This window comes from Telopea speciosissima, chromosome 4 (assembly GCF_018873765.1).
Source record: "Telopea speciosissima isolate NSW1024214 ecotype Mountain lineage chromosome 4, Tspe_v1, whole genome shotgun sequence".
NCBI lineage: Eukaryota > Viridiplantae > Streptophyta > Magnoliopsida > Proteales > Proteaceae > Telopea > Telopea speciosissima.
This window is the reverse complement of record NC_057919.1, coordinates 26,862,436-26,889,698: the sequence shown is the minus strand read 5'-3', so window position 1 is coordinate 26,889,698 and position 27,263 is coordinate 26,862,436. Positions and strand designations below refer to the sequence as shown.

Genomic DNA, 27,263 nt, shown 5'->3' with positions numbered 1-27,263 from the left:
TGGAGAAATCACTCCAATTTCTCCTGGAATCAAGGGAACCAAGCAGGCCCATCCAACTTTAACCATCAAGGCCAGCTTGGTGCCCAAAGGCCCAACTATGCACCACAAAGCCAAGGAATGTCTCCTAACCCCTTTCCCCCTCGTCCTCATCCAGGACCTTCTATTAATTTTGCTAGGCCTCCTCTCCTTGCACCTTATCAGCAATCCCCAGGGTTTACCAATGCAGTAAAGGTAACAAGACTGAATGAGATGGACAACAAGATAGCTTTTCTCATGGAAAGCCACAATAACATGAAAAAACAACTCACCCAGCTTGTCACAATCCTGCATGAGAGGAAAATAGGGAAGTTACCTAGCCAACCTGAGCCAAATCCTAGGCATCAGATTCATATTCAGCAAGGTACCCAAGCTCCTCCAACCAATGTTGCACAAGGCCAACAGTACCAAGGGCCCTGCAGATAGATAAATGTTGTTTATGCTTTAAGGAGTGGCCGTGAGTATCAACAGGCTAGTACACCTCAGTCTTCACATCTCATACTCTTGTTGACTCTCCCCCTTCTGAAGAGGCCATTGAAGTGCTTACTGTTCCAGGTTCGTCTGATGAACCTGAAGATATTCCAGATGATTTGGTTGAGGAAATCAAAGGGGATTCTATTGAGGAAGTTAAAAAGACCAACCCTGAAAGAATTTATACCCCACCTGCCCCTTTCCTGAATAGGTTGGTTAGCAAGAATTCTCCTTCTGTGGAGAAGATATTGGATGTGTTCAAACAATTTCAGGTGAATATCCCCTTGTTGGATGTCATTGTCCAGATTCCCGCTTATGCTAAAGTTCTCAAAGACTTATACACCCAAAAACGGACCACCAATGTGCCCAAAAAGATATTCTTGGCTGCTAACATCAGTTCTCTCATCTCACAGCCAGTAGCAGCCAAGCATAAGGATCCTGGCAGCCCCACCATCTCTTACACTATAGGCAATAATACTATTGATCATGCCTTATTGGACCTTGGTGCAAGTGCGAACCTCTTACCCTTTCATGTCCACCAACAACTGGGATTGGGAGAACTGAAATCCACCAAAATCACTCTTCAGCTTGTAGATCGGTCAGTTAAAGTTCCTAAGGAAATGATTGAGGATGTCCTGTTGAAGGTTGGGGAATTTATTTTTCTTGTGGACTTTATTGTTTTAGATACCCAACCTACTGCCAACTTCAAGGACCAAATCCCTATCATCTTGGGTAAGCCATTCCTAGCTACTAGTAATGCTTTAATCAATTGCAGAAATGGTCTCATGAAATTATCTTTTGGCAATACTTCTCTTGACTTCAATGTGTTTAGGTTGGGCAAGCAGCCTGATATGGATGACGAGGTGCATATGCTTCAAGGATTTTTCGATGATATTGATACGTTCTTTGAGATTGATTTTGATTTGGGATTTAAAGAATATATGTAGGAATTGGAAGGTGTTGATGATACCCCCTTATCTGAGGTCTGGAGCATCCAACCACCTTTGGAGTCCCTTGGACCCGTATCCACTTCTATTCCCAAATCCTCTATTATTGAGCCCCCCACATTAGAGTTGAAGGCATTGCCCTCCAACCTCAAGTATGCCTTCTTAGGACATGATCATACTCTTCCTGTTATTATTGCTTCTGATTTGACTTCTATTCAGGAAGAAGAGTTGATTAAGCTTCTAAAGGACCATAAGGAAGCCATAGGTTGGATCATGTCTGACATCAAAGGTATTAGCCCCTCTATTGTTCAACATCATATACATCTGATGGAGAGTTCCAAACCTTCTAGGGAACCCCAAAGGAGGGCTAATCATATGATGAAAGAGGCAATTAAGAAAGAGATCCTAAAATGCTTAGATCATTGCATCATATATCCTATTTCTGATAGCCAATGGGTGAGTCCTGTGCAGGTTGTGCCTAAGAAAGGAGGAGTCATTGTAGTTGAGAATGCCAATAATGAGTTGATTCCAACCCGTATCCAAACGGGATGGAGAGTGTGCATTGACTATAGGAAATTGAATGCAGCAACTTGGAAGGACCACTTCCCCTTGCCTTTTATTGATAAGATGTTAGAGAGACTAGCTGGCCATGAATATTATTATTTTCTTGATGATTATGCAGGCTATAACCAAATTCCTATTGCTCTAGAGGACCAACACAAGACCACTTTCACATGCCCTTATGGAACCTTTGCTTACCGGCATATGTCTTTTGGGCTTTGCAATGCCCCTGCTACATTCCAAAGGTGCATAATGAGTATCTTTTTTGATATGGTAGAGCACTTCGTAGAGGTGTTTATGGATGATTTTTCTATTCACAGCTCTACTTTTTCTAATTGCTTACATCATCTCTCTTTGGTTCTTAAAAGATGCATAGAAAAGAACTTGGTCCTGAATTGGGAGAAGTGCCATTTCCTGGTAAAGTAAGGCATAGTTCTTGGTCACATTGTGTCCAAAGAAGGGATCAAGATTGATAGATCTAAGGTGGACCTTATTGCCAATTTACAACCACCCAAGAGTGTGAAGGACATTAGATCTTTTCTTGGCCATGCAGGTTTTTACAGGAGATTCATCAAGGACTTTAGCCAGATAGCTAAACCTCTCACTTCTCTTTTGGCAAAGGACTGCCCATTTGATTTCTCTTCTGAGTGTCAAGATAGTTTTGAGCAATTGAAAAGAGCTTTGACCTCAGCCCCCATTATTTAAGGTCCAAATTGGACAGTTTCATTTGAGCTTATGTGTGATGCCTTTGATTTTGCTATAAGGGTTGTTCTTGGGCAAAGAATCAACAAATTGCCCCATGTGATTTATTATGCAAGTCGGACTCTTAATGATGCATAGCTTAATTATACCACCACTGAGAAAGAATTTTTAGCTGTTGTGTTTACTTTAGAGAAGTTTAGGCCCTATTTGGTTTGATCATGTGTGATTGTTTATACTGACCATGCAGCTATCAAATATCTTGTGCAGAAGAAAGATGTCAAGGCTCGCCTCATTAGGTGGGTCTTTTTGTTACAAGAATTTGATTTTGAAATTAGGGATAAGAAAGGGTGTGAAAATTTGGTTGTAGACCATCTATCCCGGCTGCCTAATTCCTTGAGTATTGATTCTCCAGTCAACGAGAATTTTCTGATGAGTATCTGATGGCAGTGTCTAGTGAACCTTGGTTTGCTGACATTGTTAATTATCTAGTTACGGGTGTGACACCTGCACATTGGTCCACCCAAGATAAGAATCGTTTCTTTTCACAAGTTAAGTATTTCTTTTGGGATGATCCTTATCTTTTTAAGACCTGCCCGGATCAAGTAATCAGGAGATGTGTCCCTGATCATGAGCAACAATCTGTCTTATCTTTTTGCCATGATCAAGCTTGTGGAGGCCATTTTGGGCTTAATAAGATTGCGACCAAGGTTTTACAGTGTGGATTTTATTGGCCTAGTCTGTTTAAAGACGCTTTTACTTATTGCAAGGTATGTTTTTCATGCCAATTCTTAGGGCTTCTTACTAAGAGAAATATGATGCCCCTCAATCCAATTCTGGTGGTTGAGGTGTTTGATGTATGGGGTATTGATTTCATGGGGCTTTTCCCTAACTCTTTTGGTAACCTGTATATATTACTTGCTGTGGACTATATGTCCAAATGGATTGAGGCAGTTGCTTGTAAGACCAATGACCACAAGGTGGTTGTGAAATTTTTGAAGGAGAACATCTTCTCCCGTTTTGGTACTCCCCAGGCTATCATTAGTGATCGGGGCAAGCATTTTTGTAATCAGCCTTTTGAGGCCCTCATGAGAAAGTATGGTGTTGTCCACAAGTTGGCCACACCCTACCATCCCCAGACCAGTGGCCAGGTTGAGGTTTCAAATAGGTAGATCAAGCAAATTCTTGAGAAAACCATCAACCCGAAACGCAAGGATTGGTTTAACCGGTTGGTAGATGTGTTGTGGGCCCATAGGACAACCTTCAAGACCGATCTTGATCAATCTCTGTACCGTCCGGTGTATGGAAAGGCATGCCACTTACCTGTAGAGATTGAGCACAAGGCCTTTTGGGCTATCAAGAAGCTTAACTTTGACCTACCCACTGCAGGTGCCCTTAGGAAACTCCAACTATCTGAGTTGGAAGAGCTTAGGAATGAGGCATATGAGAATGCCTGGATTTACAAGAAAAAAATCAAGGCTTTCCATGATACGCACATTTTGAGAAAATCTTTTGAGGTAGGCCAGAAAGTTTTGTTGTACAATTCTCGTTTGCATATCTTTCCAGGTAAACTGTGTTTTAGATGGGATGACCCCTATATTGTTCAAAAAGCTTATCCTCATAGGGTTGTTGAAGTCCTCAATCCAAGTACAGGAGCTACTTTCAAGGTCAATGGCCAAAGATTGAAGCCGTACATAGAGATGCCTACTCCAGTTGAAGAAGAAGTCATGGATCTCCATGAGCCTCTCTACCTTGACCGCTGATATCCTGATATGTATCCCCGCCCTTGTCCTTATTCTTTCTTTTCTGCATGCATTGAGGACACTGCATGAATTAAGTGTGAGGGGGTGTGTTGGATTTTAATTGTGAATTTTGTAAATTTTGATTGTGGCGATAGTTTTTGGTTATGTGCATAAGTCTCTTCGATTTGCAAAGCGAGAGTGAGAGGGAATTAGGTGCCCTAGCATGCGAAATAATAAAAAAATCCCTTTTCAAGGATGGTAGTTGGTTTGTATCCGGTGATGGGGATTGAGTTTGAAAATATGAGTGCTACTTCATGTGATGGTTAAATTCCTTTATGTGTTTATGGACCCTTTTGATCTTTTGGCTAGTAGTTGAGACCAATTTGTTTGTGGCAAGGCATGAAAGTGAAAGTGAATGAAAAAAAAGAAAAGAGAGAAACAGAAAGAAAAGTAGAATTCCTTGGGACTAGACAGGGCACTGTGCCTTATGAAGCAGGGTGACTTGATCGAATATCCTTGGAAGGAAACTCAAAAAAAAAAAAACTCTTACATCAATGTCTTAATGTCTTATGGATACATGCAAAATGCAAAGCTACCAAGTATTTGGGTGTCTGGTATATGCTCCACCATGTCATTCAGAGAACAGTAGTAGAGTAGAAAAAGAATTTGTTGTTGAGAAAGAAAAAAAAAAAAAAAGCTTTTGCCTTAATGCCTGAAAAAGAAAGTATGGTAAAAAATACTCAATGCTTAGTCTTTGGACCCATCAGTGCTGTGAGTGGTTTACTTGAAGGTGAGTAGTGTTAAAAAAATATGAGGAGATCCCTTGACCTTGATGCATGCTTGTTACTTGAATTGATGTGGGGTGATAAAATTCAAGTGTGGGGGAACCTTTGGCTCTTTAATCTTTAGTTGAGTATTTCTTTGAGATTGTGTGCCCTATCTTACTTATGACATGAGAAAAATTTACATCATTCTTTTTTATTTATTGAATTTTGGGTGTATATTCACTGCAAACACCCACGAGACACAACTCGTCCACTAGGGGTAACCTAGGGGTTGAAAGGCTTGTTGCACATGCTAAATGCAACCGTGATTCCTACGAAAGTGAGTTAGGATTTATTTTTGCATTCTAGGTTAGTTTATCTTTTGCTTTACTTGAGGACAAGTAACATTCAAGTGTGGGGGAATCTGATGAGTACATTTATGTGTAAAATTTTAGGGCATAAAGCATACGTTTTACCACATTGGACAGAGTTACTCGGTGCTTTCTTGTACTTTTTAGGTTTTAGGTGAATTCTTGTGAAAATGGAGGAGATGATGTTAAGGAGATGTTTTTAAGCTTTTTAGAGATGTTAATAGTATGGATGCATAGCCCATCGAGTCAGCTTAATTCGCAACGGTTCAAACGGCACTTGATTCCGAGTTGAAACGAAGAAGTTACGGCCGTTTCTGTAACGACGCGCGAAAATGGTCTGTAGGGGTTTATTTGTAATTATTGACAGTCGGCCGGGGACAAAGTAAAGCGGAAGTTCGGATTCGAGGGGCTTTAGCACAATTCTGAGAAGTTTTTCTGTTAGCCGATAGATTCCATTTGGAGGGCTCTAGACAGTCCAACTTCAATTTAAGATATCTTGGGCTCCCGAACTCCAAATTGGACGAAATTTGGGTCTATTTTGGGTGATTTTTCGCAAGTAACACAATGATGAGGCCTATATAACCACCCCATGCTCCAAGTTTTTTGAAGGATAAATTTGGCATTTCATTAATTATGAGTGGAATCCTAGTCATCACTCTCTCTCTCTCCCCTTCAACTTTTCAAGGGCACTCCTAGAACTTCACTTGGGACAGATTTATTTTGAAAGATATTTTCTCATCTATGGAAGGTTGAAAAATCAAAGATGCTTTGATTTTATTGCTTGGAGAAGATATCTACAAAGAAAATGAAGTACAAGTCAGAATTAGAAATTTACTTTTCTAGAAATAGAAAATCTATGCAACCAATATTCTGTTCTCTCCCTCTTTCTATTTTTTTCTTGGGATTCAAGGCATTGTAAAAGAGGAAGGAGAAGAGAATATTCTCTTTCTTAGGGAATATTTCTCCTACACTTCCCTCTTCTCTATTCTCCTCTCTTCCCCCTATAAATACCCCCTACCTCTCTTGTAAAAAATGGTTCATTCACTTAGTGAAATTTCTTCTCTTCTTCTCCTAATTTGTGATTCTTGGCTTTTCTAAGTTCTAGTTTGCTTTTTTGATTTTCATTTAATGGTTATAATAGGTTTAGTTTATGCTTTAATTTCAATTTAAGTCTTCAATCGGGTTGTAATTTCTTAATTCTAGTTTAGGTTTTAAGTCTTCTAGTCTAAGTTCTTAAGTTGATGACAAGACTCGAAGATTTAGAAGAGGAGGCCATGGTAAGTTTATGCAAGTATTCAAGCTTTTCAATTACATTCATACAAGCACATCCAGGTTTTACTGTCTAAACTCTCAATCTCATTCTCCATCTCTTCTATCTCTCTCTATCTTCTTCTTCTTCCCCCTCTATTTCTTTTATTTTAATTTTATATGATTGTGGTTTGTGGATGCATTTTTATTCCCTTATTTCTTTTTATGTGGTTAGTATGTGTGGCTGCATTTTTATTCCTTTCAATTCGCTTTAGTTTGATAGGTTAGATGCTCATGTGTTAGGACGTCGATTTAATCCCTTAATTTTGTTAGATGCTTATGAGTTAGGATGCATTGATTTTCGTTAGTTTAATTAGTTTAATTTAACACTTTAATTTGGTTCACTTTGCATTACTTTTAAGTTAGTTAAATAGAGTGGCGTATATCTCCTCGTGTTCGACCCGTAGCTACGATTGACCCGTACGCTTGCGGTTTTGTTTTAACTCAAACAGATGCACTCTCCATTTCTAAACTACTCCATGTCAAATTGTTCTAGAAGGTGAAGATTCTCGACCTCTTCAAGGACATCTTGTATTAGATGAAACTGATGGAGAATCTGAGAAGGAAGATAAAAGGAAGTATGGTTTAACCCCATCAAGTGCACATATTGCAAGTAGGAGAGATTATCACAGGATTGCCATCTTCCCACCATTTGCATTGCCATCTGATATCATGGTGGGAGAGACTAGCCAGCTATTTTGTCCAATTGCTTTTGGATATCAAATACTGATTATTAAATAGGTTGTCCTTTTGGGACCTGGCTTTCCTCTAGCCGTGGCGGGACCTGGAGGACCCAGCCCAGCCAAAACAGGGCCGGTTTGGTCATTTTCATAGGGTGAGACCCGCCTGGGAAATGACCCAAACACCCTGTTTTGGATGGGCTGGATCCTCCAGCTCCCAGGGCTGGTGGAGAGCCGAATTCTTCTTTGACTAAATGATTGCAACTGTTGAAGTATCAAGGGATTGAGCACCTCGATCTCTAGGGACCCCAGCACACCCAGGGGACATCCAGCCATTGGGCTGTGCTGCACACATCCCTAGGCAGGCACCAAGATGTGTGCGTCACAGCCCAACCCTTGGATGCCTCATGGCTGCTGGGCTCCTTGGAGAGGAGCCGAATCCCTCCTCTGAGGAGGGGGGACTCAGTCAATCTTATGAATTGCAAACTTCCATCTTCCGATGAATTAACAAGAGGACTGTATACTTGATAGTAGAACTATGGCAGCAACAACTTGTCCAGACCTCAAGTTAAGAAAATCTACAGATGTTAGAGGCTAGGGCACCACTTTACCAAAAAAGTTAGAGGCTAGGGCACCCAGGTATTTCTGATTCAGCTTACAAGTTCCGTTTCATCCTCATTGAAACCAAAATTTTCTTTACGTTATTTGATGATTGTAGTTTTGATTGTAATGCAATCCGATTTCACATCATTACTTTGTTATATTCCATTTCAATTATCCTAGTTTTACACATGATCGATATTGTGTCCAATACCGACTCTAGGTCTTGACCTGGAAAAATATCACCTCAATTTGTCTGTCTGTCAATTTTTTCAATTTCCTCTAATAGAGGGAGTGGATCTCACCCCGAGCAGTGTGTTCGGGCAGAGGATAGGGTGGTCATTTCCACCACCCAATTAGATGGAATTGAGGAAATTGAGGGGCAGACAAATTGAGGGGATAAAGATCCTATTGATCCCCGCATCTTAATTCAGTGGTGATCCTTGATCTCTTGAATAAAACCAGCATTACACCCTTTTGTATAGTCATTACTAATTGTTTTCGCATGACAATGTTCGCCGACCTTTTTAATGGCCCCCGTTTCAGTTTTAATTTTCTTCTTACTTCGGCTCTGTTTGTTTCGGCGTAAAATTTTTTCTTCAAAAAATTTAACTTATAAAATTTTACATGTATAAAAGTTTTCCAATGCTTGTTTTTTTTTTTTTATGGAAACAAAACATTGGAAAACTTTTCAACCAGTAACATTTACCTCAAAAAATTTTCCTGGTAAAATTTTACGCCAAAACAAACGGAGCCTCTAGAAAATAGAGAGAAAGAAAGGAAAGAATAATTTAAGTGGGGTTCTTACTCTGTCACTTGTTGTTTATTGTTTCTCTTATTTATAAGAATTGAGGTTTTATCCCTTAGGTTTTATTTTATTTTATTTTTTTCTGGAATTGAGGTTTTTTAGGCCTCACGATTTTTTTCCCTAAAGTTGAGGTATTGTTGCAACGGAGTCTGGTTGGGACGGACCTTTTAAAACCCCAATCCAACCTTGAATTCCTTTCGCCTCGACCATAACTCAGGATCAGAAAAATCCAATCTTGTCCCGCCCTTAGGGTCAGGCCGGGCTGACCCTAATTGGCTTGACCATAAAGGTGGAAGGGAGATGCAAAAAAAAAAGGATTCGATTGGATCAGGCCGGGCTCAGCCCGAAGGCTTCAACCCTGACCCTGAAACGATCAATTACATTCCAATCATTCCAATCTAAAAATTTCGTAACTAGAGGATAGGATTGCAGTAAGAGCACCGAATCTTGTTTATTATTAAAATTCAAACTTGAATACTCACATGTGTCAAACTTGCTAAACTCTTTTTATTATTATTATTATTAGATGAGGATGAAGAAACAATGATAACATAACCGCGCACATCTCTTCCCTTTCCTCACAAATTAAACACATTAATCTTCTTCCATCTCAAACTCTAAGAACACGCAATCTGAGAGCTCGCAAGAGTAAAGTCAAACGGAGTCTCCCATGCGTAATTGAAACTGACTAATTTAAAACCATACAAGGGTTGTACGAATGTCAATTTATTCCTTTTCACGGTTACAACCGAAGGATTGAGTCTTTCCACCGTAGAAAATCCCGGGCAGCTCAGTGTCACGCTGAGTTGTGTGCATTTGCAGGTGTTTCTGATTGTGACCTTGAACTCGGGTTTCCCTTTGACATAATCCAAAGTTCTATCTTGTGAAATTGTGAGGCTTTTTGAGGTACATGGCTGGCACAAACCTGTAGTAGTTTTGATATCAACAAGCAAAACCAAACAATGAGAAAAAAAAGTTACCCAAAAATAAAATTTTCATAACTTATATTAACAAGAATTATAGAATTGATCAAAACAAGAAAAACTTACCCTCCCCAATGAGATTGAGGATGAGAATTGCATAGAAGAAAGTTCTTATTGCAGCTGCCATTTCTGTTCTGCTAGATGGTGTTTTGAGTCTTCTTTTCTTTTTTGACTGAAATTGTATAAGAGTTGCTATTATTTATAATGGGAAAGTTTTCATGCATGGTTGTGTAAGCCGTGTATGTGAGAGGGTCTCTCATAAAGAATTGGAAAAAAATCATAAATTCTCACCCATTAATTAATGCCTGGAAACTCCCATCGTGTATGAAAACTTTCTCCTATTTTTTATCTTTTAGTCAAACAAATTTGACATTTTAAAGATTTAAATCTTGAAATTTAATTGGAAATAAATTTTTGTCTATATAATATTTTCCTGACATGGAAAAAATGGATTCTACAGAAAAGACATTGAAATATTCGAAGTTTTTGGGAATAGGTTTTCCAGTCCACATGCGTAGAAAAAGCAATAGGGATGAAGATAAGGTAAGCAAAAGTATAACATACAAGGAGAAAGATACTAGAAAAACAAAGATTTTGAATTGATTCCATGCATATATGTATGTAATCTGTACAGATTTTCTTCTTATTTATTTTATTATTTACGCCACCTAATGTGGTAGGCCTAGATGTATCTTTGCATATCTTTGTAAAATTTGTCATATATAATACCCTCTTTTTTCTCTTCTCATACATTGTAAGAGAGACAAAAAGCTTCGACCTCCATTAAGGTTTATCTAAAAGGAATTTCTTGACAGGCCCCAAATAACTGACACATGGCAGTTCAGATGGGTTTCAATTTTTGGGATTGAGCTCCTCTCCTAGTAGCCCAGTGCCAAGGGAGTGCCAAGAGGGCATCCAGCCGTTGGACTATGCTACACACATCCTGATGGCTGATTGGACGCGCGCTAAGATGTGTGTTGCACAGCTCAGCCCTTGGATGCCTCTCTGGAGAGGAGCCGGATCCCAATTTTTGTGGACAAATAGCTTCCAAGGTCTCTTGTTGATATGTCAAGTCCATCCTAGTTGAGATTGTATGGGGAAAAATAAAGCATTAACAAAGTACAGGACTACCAAGCTGGTGAAAGGATATACATAAGGAGGGTATGTTGTTACATAGGGGGCTAAGATTGAATTTAGGTCTCAAAAGTAGGGCTTTGTGGGCAACATATAAATATCGGCCAAAGCATTATATAACCGTGGTAAAATTAACTAAAATGCTTCATGATATGGGTGAATATCGACTATTCATAACTAGCTGCCACATGGCACAAGGACATGTGTTGACTATCTTACTTGATTCACGAGATTTGCTGCATTCCATATTATATCAGGATTCTTCTTCCTGAAGGCCGGGAAATTCTACCATAGTCGGATTTTCCCTCTACGACTCCCCATGATTATCATCACAACCTTGGGATGCTAGGTTGTTTATGGTGGTTGGACTCCCCATCATCATTCCAACTTACCTGACTCCTCACCTAAGCTGACTCTACCCAATCCCTATGTGTATCTATAGATCCTTCTATTGGAGCTGCAACCTTGTCTTTACTTCTTTCTCTTCTCCTTCTTATTTTCCCTCTAGAACAAATGTAGAGATTCTCCAAGCTAAACCCTCAATTGGGAGTCTTAATAGGCTCAACAATATATTCTTGGGCTAATCCCTTGGCCCAAACCAAGTTTAGGATGAACTGGGTCCGACCCTATAGGTGTTAGGTTATAACTTATGGTTTGGTAAGCCAAACACCAACTCAAATCTACTAGGTGATCTTTTCCATCCATAGGGCATAAGTACTCAATCATGATCACTAAACCTTATATGCTCACCCTGAGTTTCACAACTTTATTAAAGAGAAGTGGCTACTCCTTTTTTTGACTCCTTCCTTTATGTCCTATTCATGAAGCTGAAAAATCTACGTAGAGATCTTCGATTGTGGAATAGAGAGGTTTTTGGGAACATACATCAGAATGTGAGGAACGCTGATGTCACACCCCCAACTCGATGAGAGATATTTTACAATAAAGGGGGTGACTGGGACAACATACGTCATCCCAATACCTACCAGGATCACAGATACAGTGTCCCGAGCCACAGTCCACCCTATCATCAAGTCATGATGACAGCAAGGAACATACCCAATGGAATAAATTGTTCCAATTACAGAGTTAACGGAAGCGAAATTAAATTAAATCATGTGAATTATAGAGCATCGATTCTCTAATGATAACACATAGTACAAATTAAATGTTTGTAACCATTCATTTCTTTCCTTATAAATAAACATATAGTTTATACACGATTGTGGATGAATACAGAAATTAAATAATAAATCACGCCACTAGGGCACCATTCTTGGGTGTACATCGACATCCAAGTCACAGCCACCGGCTCCACTTGATTCGCATCCAACGGTGCTCATCAAGAGTTTACTTGCATATGAACTAAAAGGGGTTGCGCAACGGGGTTAGCTACATTAGCTAGTGAGAGAGCAAAGGAGAATGCACATACATGCACACAAACAATTTCAAGCAGTATGATGCATGCTAATGTTAGATTCATTTTCCACCTAACACATAATTCTATAAGTCAAGTGTATGCTACTGTGATAACTCGGGAGACACTGAGGGTCACTTGACTTATCGCCCCAGTGAAACCTCAATTATCACACGGGAGCCTACGCTAGTAGAAGCCATCAGATGACCCAGTGGCAGTCCCCAATAGCCATCGCTACGCCTGACCTGGCCTCTCCCACCTCCATAGGCAATAGGTGCTCAAACTATCCAACACATAAACCCCTATTGGCAAGGGTCGTAGCATAAGGGAGCAAGCATCCTAGCCACAGATATACTACATGCAAGTCCTATCGTCCCCAGAGGTATTCCGGGTGTATCAATGTCCCATTCCATCTAGTACCCGGGTACCAGCACGGCACGGTACATACAGATCAAGATGACATATAACAGTTTTTAATAATTAAATAAATTAGGGTTCCGGTACCGACATACCCAACACCGTAACCCGATACATTGATGAGAGTAATATCACATTCATAACAGTTCACATTTAAGATAAATAATGCATTGCGCACAATGCTTATATTTATATAATAGCATGATAATGGTTGCATAATATGTATATTCAAGCCCAACAAAATCACCCAAAATCCACTCATCGACTCGGGTGTCACCCGGCGTGGTTGACATGAATCTCACCGGTGCACCAGCTATCCATCGAGTTGGGTAGCCTAAAAATACAAAAGCAATCATTAAAAAGTTTATAGAGGGGTCCCATGTTATTCTCCCAAGGTTAAAATCAAGTTTCAACCAAGACAACACGAGCGGACTCATGGGCGGAAGCAACAGGGTGAGTCCATCCCTGACTCCGTTCAGGCCAAAAGGTCAAAACATAAGGAGTGGATCCACGGACGGAACTTCTACTTGGATCCGTTCTTGCATCCGTTCGATTTCTGAGACACACCCGAGAGCGAGCAGATCCACAGACGGATGCGCCATCTTAATCCGCCCTTGCATCCGTTCGATTTCTGAGACATACCCAAGAGGGAACAGACCCATGGGCGAAGGCAACAGAGTAAGTCCGTTCCTTCGTCCATTCAGGTCCAGTCACTAGGATTACACTGGACGGACTGGCGGACGAAACCACGATGGTGAATCCATTCGTTCATCCGTCAGGATTCTTTTTTGAGATTTTTTAGGGTTTTTCCTCCAGCTTGAAGCCTGGAGTACACCTTGCACTCAGGGTTATGGAGGGGGTGTCTTAGGTCTCCCTAGGGTCATTAGAACCTAGGCTTACCTTATGGATCTAAGATCACACAAGGGTTTAGCTCCATTTGGTCCAAAGGTAGGGTTTCATAGTTTAGAATCAAAGGTTCAGCAACAATGGCTGTAATGAAGCACATATAAGTCTCAATAGGGTTTGGTCATCACCATTAGAGCTCCCATTAAGGGTCAAGCCTCACCTTGAGTCCCAAATGGAACCCTAGGTTAGCTCAAGCTCAAGAGATCTACTTCTATCAAGAATGGAAATGGAAAGAGGGGTGTACCAAGGGTTAGAGCTTACCTCAAGACGAGCTCCACTTCAGCCCTCCATCAATCCCTCCTTCCTCTTCCTTTCTTTTCCTTTCTTCTTCTCCTTCTCCCCTTTTTCTTCTTTTCTTCAAGCCTTGGTCGAGCATGAGGAGGAGATGTCGGTCAGTCAGCCATCTTGGCATGGCCTCCATCTTCTTCCCTTCCCCTCTCATTCCTCTCCTACTTCCACTTCTTCTTCTTCCTTGTCTCTTCTCTTCTACGATTTGCTTGGGAGGGGGAGAGATAAGGGAATATGAGGCTTATCTCTTCTTTTTAAAGACCATAAGCGCCTTAGGTCTTGTTTGTTTAGGCACCCCTAAAACACAAGTTAGTCTTTTGGGTTTAATTAGGCCTTAGGTCTTGTTTGGTCCATGTCATAACCCATTAGGTCTAGTTAGTTAATTAGGACATGTTTGGGTACACCCTAAGTCTCATAAGACCTATTTGTCCTCTAAGGTTTGTTTGGTTTAGGCTAGGATATAAAACTTATTAATTCTTTTAAGTTAAGTCCTGTGGGCCCACTCTCATGGCCCAATTAACCAATTAATGGTAAGGGTGGGAGTCCATCTGGTCTGGGGATCTAATTATGGTGTCCGGGACACGGGGATGTGGGTCCCACAGGGAAAAAATCAAAATGGCCAGTAACAGCACGGGCGGATCCACGAGCGGAACCAGTCAAGTGAGTCTGTTCGTGACTCCATTGCTGCTGTCAAGGCCCAAACTTCAAGGAAAGTTGCGGGGCTTTGACCCGTACTTCCAAGACTTCGAGGGGATACTTATAATAAAATGCTAGGTTCAAGGTCATAAGTGTTGACCATAGCCACCATGGCATTACCCTTTGATAAGGTCTAATTTGCATCGGGGTATTTGGGTATATTTTGGGTGCGGGTGTAATAGCTGAGGATTCAGTTTGCAGGGCAGACGCGGATTATGATTTGCTCCAAAATGCTCAGTCCAAGGAAGCCCTAGTGGAGGCTAGGAAAAAACTTCAGGTGGTCTTGTTGCAGAAGGAGATTTTCTGAAAACAGAAATCTAGGATTACTTAGCTTAAGGAAGGGGAGCAAAATACTAAGTTCTTCCACTCGATGGTGAATGTTACAAGAAAGAGTTCGGGACTTAATAAAATTAAAAATAGTAAGGGTACTTGGATTTCTGATGCGGAGGAGGTTAAGGCAAAAGCGATGTGGCATTTTTTAAATATTTTTTCATCTTAAGGCTGTAGGTATGTCAAGGAGTTGCTTGAATTTATCACTCGTCTGGTTACTAAGGAAGATAATTCTTTGCTCCTCCTTGCTCCATCTTTTGAAGAGGTGAAAGAAGCGGTGTTCTCCCTTTTTGTGGATAGTGCTCCAGGTCCGGATGGCTTCTCTGGGTATTTTTCACTTCTTGTTGGGATGTGGTGGGAGATGACATTTGGGCAGCGATTAAAGATTTTTTCTCTAGTGGTTCTTTGCCTCAAAGCTTCACTTCGGTCCACCTAGTGCTTATGCCCAGAGGTAATGTCTTACTTTAGGCCTATAAGTCTTTGTAATTTCTCTTATTAAATTATTACTACAAGATTGGCTTCTCTCCTTCCTGGCTTGATAGCGGAAGAGCAGGGTATGTTTGTTTACGGAAGAAGTATTCCCGACAATATAGCCATTTTCCAAGAGGTGGTGCAAAATTTGAATAGGAAAAACCCGGGGAGGAAATGTGATTCTTAAGCTGGACATGACCAAAGCTTATGATTGGTTAGAATGGGAGTTCCTCTATTTGGTGATTGTGGACACCTCATTTTGTCTTTTTCCCCGGAGGTTTCCCGTGACGATGATGAATACCCGCTAAGGCCTAGAGCCGGTGTATCTGTGGATGTAGTGTCAGTGTACACTATCCAAATCCGTTCACCGATTGTCGATTCCCCTTGTCAGAACCCAAATCGGAGCCTCCAAGCCCTCCAAGAACCCCTGGAATGGCTAGTCCTAACCCAGACCCCTTGGAATGAGCCTGGCCCAACACAGAACCTGGCCCAAAAAAGCTAAACCATGCCTATAGATACCGAAACCTAGGTCGACAATCAAAGACCCCATGTCGATATCGACCCCACCTTCCATCGACATCGAGCCCATGCCCTTTCACTGTCGAGCAGAACCCTCCAACTGTCTTACTTAGTTCAACATTTAGAATTTAACCACCGATAGCCGAAGCCATTCCTTTGATGTCGAGTGTTGGTCATCGACAGCTACTCAATGTCGACCTTACCCCTCCTCGATGTCGACTCGGACAATTTCAATGTCGAATCTGTGCAAATCTGAGAAACCAAAACTTGTCATTTTTTACTCCGATCTTGATTCCTTTTGCGACCAAACACGAATTTGGCAACTTGGATATCAATCTTGGCTCACTTAGGCCCCAAGAAATCACTCCTAAGGCATCTAAACACATGCTACCCTCTCATTGGCTCTTACCTTGACGTTACACCCACCGTCGATGCAAAGATCCCTCCTTTCGACGATCCGGATCAATCCAAGCATCCCTACACGAATTTGGGAGTGCACACAGCCCTCTACATCTATAAATACACCCTCTCTCACCTTGAGGAGGGTTAGATAGTCTTTACTTGGTGATTGACACGAACATACCCACAAAGACCCAATTGCTTAATTGCCTTTCCCCACTCTCTTGCTTTGAATTCATAGCTTCGGCTCTTACTTGGCCTTAGTTTACTATTTCTCCTTTTTTCTTGAAAGTTACTACCCGCTTAAGACTTCAAGATCAAAGCTTAGAGTCATCCATCTGGTGATTTTGGGAACAACGAAGTGTCGCTTACAAGGAGATAAGATAAACCCCCCATAAGCGGCGAAACTTGCTTCATATACGAATCTCCTGAGTCACGAAGGGAAATGTCCACATTCTCTCTTTTGAGTTGTCTTCTAACTAGGTAGGTGACATTCCATTCTCAAGCTTATTTAATTTACGTTGTTCTTTCCACTTAACTCGCTTTGCATCACCGAAGAAGTGTGATCCCATCTCTCTAGATGGTGATCACACCTCTTCTTCCTCTCCTTCACTATTTGTTTTCCTTTTCTCCTTTTTCATGTTGAGAACTCTTTGTATGCATGCATATCTCCATGAGCCCATCCCCTGTAGTCTAAGACTCCCTCATGCAAACATTTATATTGATCTCTTCACATGTCATGCATGCGCTTTCATGTTTTACCTTTAATTCACATGCTTCTCCTTGCATATGTTTCTAATTATCGTATTTTCTTCAACATGGTTATCATCTTGCTCTGCTTAGCTTTGTGTCGACCATGCTTAGATTGTCTAGGTTTTGAGTCATTTCTCTATTTTTTGTATACTAACCCATACCGTGCAGTCAAGCTTCTAGTTATGTTTTGTTACCTTTTCTTGCATTTTATTCACTTTACTTGTACTTTATATTTTCTCCCAAAAGCATGTTATGACCCAACCTTACCTAGCAATAGAAAGACCAGCAAGCCCGGGCGGAATGGGGTGCCTAATACCTTCTCCGGACCGTAGCTTGACTTGTACCAACGGACCATTTATCCCCAAAAGGGCATTTTATGAGAGTCACTACGTTACAATTTTGGATCCGAGACCCTCCTCTAGGTGGCGACTCCTTACATGCGATTCACCCCTCTTTTCTTTTCTCCAAAAATGGATGAGGTGGAGAATCACGTGGCGATCCCTCGCCATGTCCATTGTCCTCAGAGTGATGTCCATTTGGTTTCACTAGAGTGTAGATTGATTTAATTAATAAAACCACAGAAAATCGTTGGTTTTCGGTGGTTCTAGGAGGAGCTCCTTCTAGTTTTTTCAAATCCTCTGGGGGCGTGCATTCCGGGGATCCTCTATCTCCTGCTTTGTTCATTCTAGTGGAAGAGGTTCTTAGTATAGGACTAAAAATTTTATTTGTGGAAGGCAGAGCTGCCTATTATCAACTCCCTAGAGGTTGCCTTTGAATTTCACATAGTTTGTTCGTAGATGATAAGATTATTTTTACAAAGGGGTTAAAGAATGAAGTAGATTTTGGGTTGTATTGGAAGATGTGAAGGTTTCTCAGACCAACTCGTTAGTAGAAATAAAAGCTGCAACATTATGAGCTCTAAATGTTCTGAGTTTAGGGCTCAAATAGTGGGGGTTACTACAGGCTTTGTGAGAAAGGCTCTTCCAATAACTTACTTGGGGGCTCCTATTTACATGGGAAGACTCAGGATTTGTTTCTTTGATGACTTTTTGGGGCAGATTAAAAATAAGGTAGTGGGATGAAAGATGAAACTCCTTTCAGTTGGGGAAAGAATAGTTCTTCTAAAACATGTGTTGTCTTCTATGCCTGTTCATGTGCTTGTCACTTTGGACATGCCCAAATCTGTCATTGGAAAATTTTATGGTATTTGTACTGATTTTTATGGGGTTAGTCGAAATAGAGTAATAGACACCATTGAGTGAATTGGAAAAAGGTTTGTAAACCATTGAAGGAAGGAGGACTGGGAGCTAGACTTTGGGAGGATTTTATCCTCTCCCTGAGGCTTAAGGGTTTATGGTGTATCATTTTAGAGTAGTCTTTGTGGAGTTCTTTCTTTAAAGCGAAGTTCTTTAAGAATGAGCATATTGTTTTGGCAGGATCGTGAAGGATTGGTTCGAAGTCTTGGAGAAAGGCCTTGGAACAAAAAGATCTTATTCTCAACAGAACCAAGTGATTGATCGGCATGAGAGATGTTAACATTTGGCTAGACAACTAGCTAAGGGTGGGAGGGCCCTCTTATGGACTTTGTGGATGATGCTCTTCAGATTGACCTTTCCTTGTGGGTTGGAGATGTTCTTAATGATGAAGGTGTTTGGGATCTGGTTATATTAAATAAAATCTACTCTTCAGAGGTCCAAGAAAGCATTATTCGGGGTAACTTTACCTACTCAAATTAGTGTGACAGATTGGTCTGGAGCCCAGTTGGTGATGGTCGCTTTTCTACAGAGTTGGCCTGGAATGAATTGAGGCAATGCTTGCCTATGGTGTCTTATGCATAATGGATTTGAAACCAATCGTTGCCCCCTAAAATAGCATTTTTTTTCTTGGCAGCTCCTCACCGGTAAAATACCAACTGATGATTCTTTAATGACTATTGGTATTCCTCTAGCATCCCAATGCCTTTGTTGCATGAACCCAAGGAGGGACACAACAGCTCACTACTTAGTTTTTGGTGGAACTGCTTCAAAGGTTTGTCTTTTCTTTGGTAGATTATTTGATGTGGAATTTGTTCCAACTAAGGAGATGAGGAGCAAAATTTTACTTTGGCAAGATCATGCTAATTTTAAAAGTTTATGTTGCTTCATTACGGACCTATTACCATCTTTCATTGTGTGAGAGCTTTAGCGTGAAAGAATAACATAAGACATGAGGAGAACCGTCGTATGGCAGGGACAATAATTGAAAAAATTAAGGATTGGGTGAGAAATATTCCATACCCTTCAAATTTCAAGCATGTCCCTCCTTTGAGAGAGGTTCTTATTTTACAATGCTTTGGTTGAAGTCCCCACCTATTAAGCGGAAACCTCCCATTCCTATTTATTGGTGTCCACCATTCTATTAAGTGAAACTTATATTCCATGAAACTTAATGTCCTAAGGTAACCCAGGTTTTAGTGGTGGAGTAGGAATTATTAGAATCAGGGATGATGTTGTGGTAGCTTTCTCAAATTACTATAAGGAATACACTAATTCTGTGGCAGAATTAAGATCGTTGAGCGATGGCTTGAAGTTATGTGCAGATTTAGGTCTATCATATTTTTTTATTAACTTGGACTCATCCAAAATTGTGCACTCGGTTTCTTGGAAGGTTTGAAATGTTTGGAAAGGTTGGTATTGGTTTCAGAAAATCATTTTTTTTTGTAATTCCCTCTGTCCTATCATATCTTTATCCTATAGGAAAAGTAACAGAGCAGCTGATTGGCTAGCCAATTTAGCATGTGAATCTGCTTTTAACACGTTTCACATTGGAGATGATTTTTCGGCTAATCTTCATCGCATTATTCGAGAAGAAAAAACTAGTTTACCAATTCTTAGACAATAGTTGTTTTTGGTTTTTTGATATTGTATTTTCTTTGTATCAGGGTTAGGGTGCTTGAATGAGTTTACTCTTTTCTTGGGCCGGGGTAAGGCGGTTATGTCTCCCCCCCTTGTATGTCTTTTCTTAATTTTTTTTTTAAAGAAATGTAGGGGCCTCCCCGGGTCCCAGGTATTGTTCGGGGTAAAAAAAAAAAAAAGGACATTTCTGGTTGTCACTAAAGGTCGATTCTGAAGTAGCTCAAAACATGAAAGTTGAATCCCTTTAAGTTAGGTGTAAAAAAAAAATGGGACAATCGAGGTCGATGAGTAAGATATGGAGGTTTGAGTGAAGGACGTCGAAAAATGATGAAGAGAAAGTGCTCTCGGGTTTTGTCAAAGGCTAGTACTCAACAAGTTTGGTTCATCTGTCTTTGTATTAATGTTTTAGCCCTGGTTGGACAACATTAGACAAAGGCTATTTCGATGAAAGTTGTATATCTTTGAGTCTACTTTCAAATGTACAAAGAATCAGCCTAATCGGAGATATACAAAGAGAGTTATGCCCTCTAGAGTGAGCCAAGGTCAGTTTGCCAAACATGCATCTGGAATTGGATGGGACCATGCACAGGATTGGGGCTTTTGTTAGCATACTTAGTGAATTTTTTAAGGATTCATTCATATCTTTTCAAGAACTTAAAAGAATAAAAATCCCTAGAGGAGACAAGACGAGAAAGAGTGAGAGAGTATGCTTTCAAGAGCTTGAGCTCTAGAATCTCCAAGCTAATATTGATTTGGTCCCCTTTCCCCTTTCTTACTATAGCTTTGTTTGTATACTTGAATCAATTTATCATTTCTCATAACATTGTGGAGTATTTTTTGGCATGTTTTGTTTCCTTTATTTATGAGATATAGAGGGTTATATGAAAGGGTATACTAAGTGGGTGACATGTAGAGCATTTTTTTTCAAAGTATAATACTACATATGATAAGAGTTCTAAGTAAGTTACACAGCCATAGTGGCAAAACTTTCATTTTTTTTTCAAGGTTGATTTCACTTCCTCACCCTTTTTTTTCTTACAACCAAATAGAGGCTACAAGTATGTTGATTTCATCTGAGAAAAATCGTTATACAATTGAACATTCTTCTTATCTATCAAATTTTCCAATTGACCAAATCGATCAAAGTTTGAAAATCAAGCCTTCTTACAGAACATTCTTAAATGTTGATCAATCTTATCTAATCGATCAATCAGAGGACTGACTAAATAAGATGTTTAGCACAATGTACATTAAAAAGGGTGTAAAGTGCACAAGGCTCCCGCCACTACAGGGTCAGTGTACGCATCCTTACCCCTGCTTTCGTAGAGAGGCTGTTTCCAAACTCGAACCCATGACCACTTGGTCACAATGGAGCAACCTTAACATTGCACCAAGGCCTGCCCTTTAATGCAAAAATTGTATTTAAAACATGCCCAAAATGGAGATCTTTCAAGAATATCATTGAAGGCTCCTAAGTCAAACAGTTTGACTCAAACGGCCGAAATAAAGAAAACTTACCAAATAGATAGTAAAGCCCAAAGTAAATTTAACTTTACCTTCTTCACTTTAACTCCTATATACTAAAACCAAACTGTATTTATCACACCATCGTTAACACCAAGGCTGCTCTATTATATATGTTAGAGAAGGTTCAAATGTTTGAACACTAAAAAAAGGCATGGAGAACCCCAAGAAAGAGTTTGTGTATGGTGCTTGCATGAGAAATCAAGCAACAAACCTTGGTGGCCATGTTACAGACGGTTGTCAAGCATTCTTCCCAACCGCTGGTGGCTTCCATTGTGGGGCATGTGATTGCCACCAAAACATCCACCAGAAGATAGTTGTGGTAGGCAGCGGTTGTATTGATGATGGGAAGGGAGAGAGTAGCAATCACACTGTGAAGGTTGAAACAGAGGAGGTGGAAGTGAGTGTGGACAGTCAAGAAGAGGAGAAGGAGGAGAAGCAGTTGCAAGAGCTCATGGTAGCAGAGCAGCTACGGCAGCAACAGAAGCATCAAGAGGTGGTGCAGATTAGTAAGGGGAGGAGGCCAAGGACAAAGTTCACGGAGGAGCAGAGGCATTGGATGTTTGCATTTGCAAAAAGTCTTGGGTGGAGTATGCATAAAAATAGGTGGGATGAGACCAACCAGTTCTATCAGCATATTGGGGTGCCCAGGCATGTTTTCAAGGCTTGGCTCCACAACCATAAGAATCGTTGATGTTTTCATTTGGGTTGGGTTCTGGTTGGTGAATTGGGTAGTTGGGGATAGGCTACACTTGTTATTCCAAGTGGACAACCATATCAATAGTTTGCCCCATGGTAGATATGGCCTCTTGTATATAACTTTTTTCGTTTTTCTATGCAGTCAATGTTGCTTTGCTCGGTAGTCTACATGTAGGCTTGTATAGCCATGTCCTATTTCTTCCCATTTTAGGTTCTTCTATGCAAAAATTTAACTTTTTTTTTTTCTCTCCCTCCCCTCCCCCTCCACCCCCCCAAGAAAAAAAAAAAAAAAACTCAATCATTAAACTAGATCTAAATCTACTCTCTGATTATGATCTATATACTATTTGTTCCATGATTATTGCTTAAAAGAGGAATATTAAGTTCTTAAGTGATATTATCCTATTATTGTTGTATTTTAATTAGATGTTAAATAATCCAATCCAAATTTTTTATTCCAGTGAATAGTAGTGGGGAAGAATCTACACCTCACTCCCATCTTTAATGGGGTCTGTTCTTTCTTTTTTGAGAGAAAGAGTAATAGCGGTGCAGATAACAGAATTATTCACATGGGTTTCACACAGTCATAATAAAAGAGAGAAAATAATAAAGGATCCTATGTGAGAGAGAAATAGTGAATGGGCATGCACCAGATGAGGGTGTTGTTGTAACGCCATAGTCCCAGAATAAAGGAAAGTGCAGTTCTCACGGGCGGTGACTGAAGGCCAATTAAAATTTTGAATAATGTGATTATATAATCCTAATAACATCAATAATCAAAGTAAAATCAGCAGAGACAAATCTTATTCCATTCCACAAGAAATCCCTATGAATATATATAATTACAATACATTCAATGTAAAATTCTTTACAGCCATCCATATATCCATAAATCAAAATACGAAGTTTGGCAGTGCAGGAAGTCGAGCACCTCAACTCGTCGCTCTTGATCATCGAACTTTTCTCCTCTCATCCTGAAAAGATCTAGAAAGATGTCCTCAAAGGGGTAAACTACCACAACCTAGTGAATAAAATCTACTCTAGTAAATCTCGCCATAAAACATCCATGATGTATAATTAAATCCATACCTAACCTGGTATATTAGTATAACTGAGTGATATCCTATACACATACTAGCTATAATGCTAATCATACAACATTATATAAGTCATAAAATCCACGCTCAGGTGGGGTAAGCAGACACACACACACAAAGCATTACCATATTTATCCTTGGATAGTATGGACTCACACACATTACATTGGTAATATACCCACAAACCCGTGGAATGGACTCACAATCCCACCACACTTCTTTACGGGTCATGCCCACGCATAGGTGGGAACAACCCTCAATCCTCCTCACGCTTCTTTACATTTGTTAGATCGTAGATGAAAATTACCTTCTATCTCTTCTCAACGCATATCATTTGCCATAACCATTAATAGACGAAAATGACCTTCATATTGAATCTCCATTTCTCCCCCTCCCCCCCCCCCCCCCCCCCGCTAAGTGAGATCAACCCTTGCAACCCAAGAATCCTCAATCCTCATGTTGCATTGATGGATTCAAGCATTCAATTGGAAGATTGGTGAAATGAATTCAAGAACACATTGAAGGGTTTGTGAAGAAAGTTAAGGTATGCTTAGCTTGCTCAAGAACAATGGTTTAAGCCCTCATGTGAAACTTTGATGTTGTGCCTTTAAGAAGACATCTCAAGGGTTTGAGAAGAAAAGAAAGAGAAGATGAGGATGAGGACTACTCCATTTATTGAAGACATTCATTCTATGTCATCTCTAGAGGTTACCAATTGGTATAGGTAATTCCTTTGGCAAATCCCATTGTATGTTTTTCACTATAGGCTAGGTCCTTGTTTAAATGCCTAAGTGAATTGTATTGGGAGGGATATATATGTGTTTGAGCTTGTATTTAGGGCATTCATATAAGCCCATCATTATTTGTATTGGGGTATTCAGTTGGGGTTGGACATAAAGAAGAGTTGTAGCTTCTTGATAGTGTGATTGCTTGAAGTTGGGTGTTGTAGCACCCTCACAAGTAGTTGTGTAAACTGTGGGTTGTTGCTCCTTGCTGTTGTAGCTACAAAATAGTGTTGAGTATCGAGCAATATACGAGTCCCAAGTGGGGCATTGCTCCATGGACTTGGGCACATTGTTGAACTACGTACATCTTGTGTTGTTGTGGTTGCTTGATTATATCTATGGATATTAGATTGTCACATGTGCTCTGCAGGATAGTTGTGCACAACCTGGCATACTTGGCCACATAGTGGTTGTGAGGTAGGTGTGCACACTACTATGTATGTGAGACAGTGCTTCTATTTGGGATTGGTCAACTTGGGATCACCCCAGCCAATCAATGTGTGTGTAAATAGTGATTGTAAGGAGAGGTGTATATGAAACCATCGTCAAGATATCCTCATCGCCTTCATCAGGTGTGTCGGTGTGCCTTGTATGGTCTTAAACAAGCTCCTTGGGCTTGGTTAGTTAAATTCAGTTCCACAATCTACGAATTTGGGTGCTCATCAAACACACAAGATAATGCTCTTTTTATTCGCCATACGACTTTTGGGATTGTGCTTGTACTACTTTATATGGATGATATGTTTATTACGAGGGTTGACATTGCGGGCATACAATCCTTAACATTATTTCTCCATTAGCTTTTTGAGATGAATCTTGGGTTGTTACGATATTTTATTGACATTAAATTTCCTCTACCTCTGATGAATATTTCTTGTTTGAAGCCAAGTATGTGTCTGTTCTAATGTCTCAAGCAAGGATTACCGATTAACATAATAGTTGACACTCCTCTTGAATTAACCACCAAGTTATGTGCAATTGATGGAGAACTTGTTAGTAGTTTTGCATACTTGACAATCACTGCTTGTAACATCGTTTATGTTGTCCTTCTTGTCAATCAATTCATCTAGTTCATAACTATATCATGGTTCACTCATTTTGCTTTTATTTTACGGATTCTTCACTACATCTAGGGCACTCTCCCCCATGGCTTACTATACTCCTCCAGCTCCTCTCTTGAGTTGAGAAACTATTCTGATGCTGACTAGGAAGGTGGTGTTATTGATTGATGTTCCACAGCGAGCTGCTGCTGATTTATTGGTGAATCTATTGTCTCTTGGCTTAGCAAGAAACAAAGTGTTATTGTTAATTCTAGTACTAAAGCCGAGTACCAAGCTCTTGTTGATGTAACTACTAAACTTATCTGGCTACGCTAGCTTCTTCAAGATATAGGTGTCACCTTCTCAACTCTGACCACTATATATTGTGACAACATAAGTGTTGTTCAAATTGCTCACAATAACATGTTTCGCAAATGCATTCAGCATATTAAAATAGATTGTCATTTTGTTCGTCACCATATTCTTTGTGGTATTCTCACTCTTCCTTTTATTCCATCAGTGCATCAACCTGCAAATTCATTTACCAAAACGCATCTTTTTTATTATTTTCTTTTGCTGGTGTCCATAATCAAGTTGGTCTTCACCAATAAACCTTGAATTTAGGAGGGGTGTTAGCTGTAATATTGTAAGAATATTCTGTTTATTTCATTGTTTAGATATTGTCAAGTTATACCCATCAGTGTATGAAACACTTCTACCAAAAACAAAAAAAGAAAGTGTATGAAACACATATATAGTTTTAGGGGAATTATTAACGTAACAAGGGTCTGTTATTTATCCAAACATAACAAGACACCTACTACCCTCTTAAAACTACAATCAAGGACACAGTTGAAAATAAATTTATAACGATAATTGGGTAAAATCACATTCATTGCTGAAAAGTCAAAAAAGCCCTAGAATTTTAACTAAATTTTGTTAACAAGGGTTAAAATGTAATTCTGCACCACACATCTTCCCCAAAATCATCTGCACAACATCTATCGTCTCCTCCGACCATGAACCAACCCAACCTCTTTCTCTCTTGTTACCGGAGGAAAAAAACCAAAAACTCAAACAAGATTTAGTAACCTTTCCCCAAAATAATCTATTAGCATCACTTATATTTGCTGGCTGAAGGTAACGACGCCAAATTTCTGATTTACCAGATCGATGTTATAACTCTCGAAACCAAATATTTGATATGGTGACTATCTCATTGAAGGAATACAGAGCGCACAAGGAATTAATGATGGAGACGGTGGTCCAAAATTGGATTCGTTTCTAAAAGGATCGGTTCAAGTCCCACAGTACCATGTTCCCCAACAACGCTGATGCTTCTATCGATGACATTGCAAGTTGATCAATCTCAGGCACAACGCTGCTGCTGCTGCTGCTTCGAAGGGCTGGTCATGCTGCCATCGACATCTGAGTTGGACATGTTCCTTCAAGCCTTTTAACCTCCCTCTCCTACTCTGGCTACACCCCAAAATGAAGGGCTGATCATCACCATTGATCTTTCATTGTCGTGGAGTATTGGTCACCATCCTCTCTCTCTGTTGTAACTCTTGGAGACGGCAACCAGCACGACAGCGACCCAACCCTCCTCTCTCTCTCTCTCTCTGCTGCAACTCTCCTCCCTTCTCTTTCTTCATTTGTAAACAAAAATTAAAATTTAGATCTGAGCTGTCCGATTCGCAAAGAATCAACAAACTTACAATAAAAAATTGAGAATCAGCAAACTTAGAACAAAAAATTGATCTTGTGAACTGGATAATCTCTCTTATAGTCTTACTGCTTAGTACTGTGATAAGTCAGATCTTTCCTAAGAAGAGATTAAAAGAACCAGCAATAATAGAGCCCAGTAGAAAGAAATCAGAAAACCCAGCAAAGCTTAAAGGATTCCAACCCTTTTACAGATCAG

The 27,263-nt window shown here is 40.0% G+C and overlaps 1 protein-coding gene across 1 annotated transcript; it reads left to right on the top strand.

Moving 5' to 3' along the window:
* The first annotated feature begins 21,872 nt into the window (after positions 1-21,872).
* On the top strand, positions 21,873-22,412 carry LOC122659134 (zinc-finger homeodomain protein 11-like). The gene has a single exon (XM_043854282.1). The coding sequence runs from the start codon at positions 21,873-21,875 to the stop codon at positions 22,410-22,412; it is 540 nt and encodes a 179-aa protein (XP_043710217.1).
* Positions 22,413-27,263: the final 4,851 nt, after the last annotated feature.

Bases quoted from the DNA above. Each gene is read 5' to 3' on its own strand.
- LOC122659134 (XM_043854282.1), top strand. From the start codon at position 21,873: ATGGAGAACCCCAAGAAAGAGTTTGTGTATGGTGCTTGCATGAGAAAT.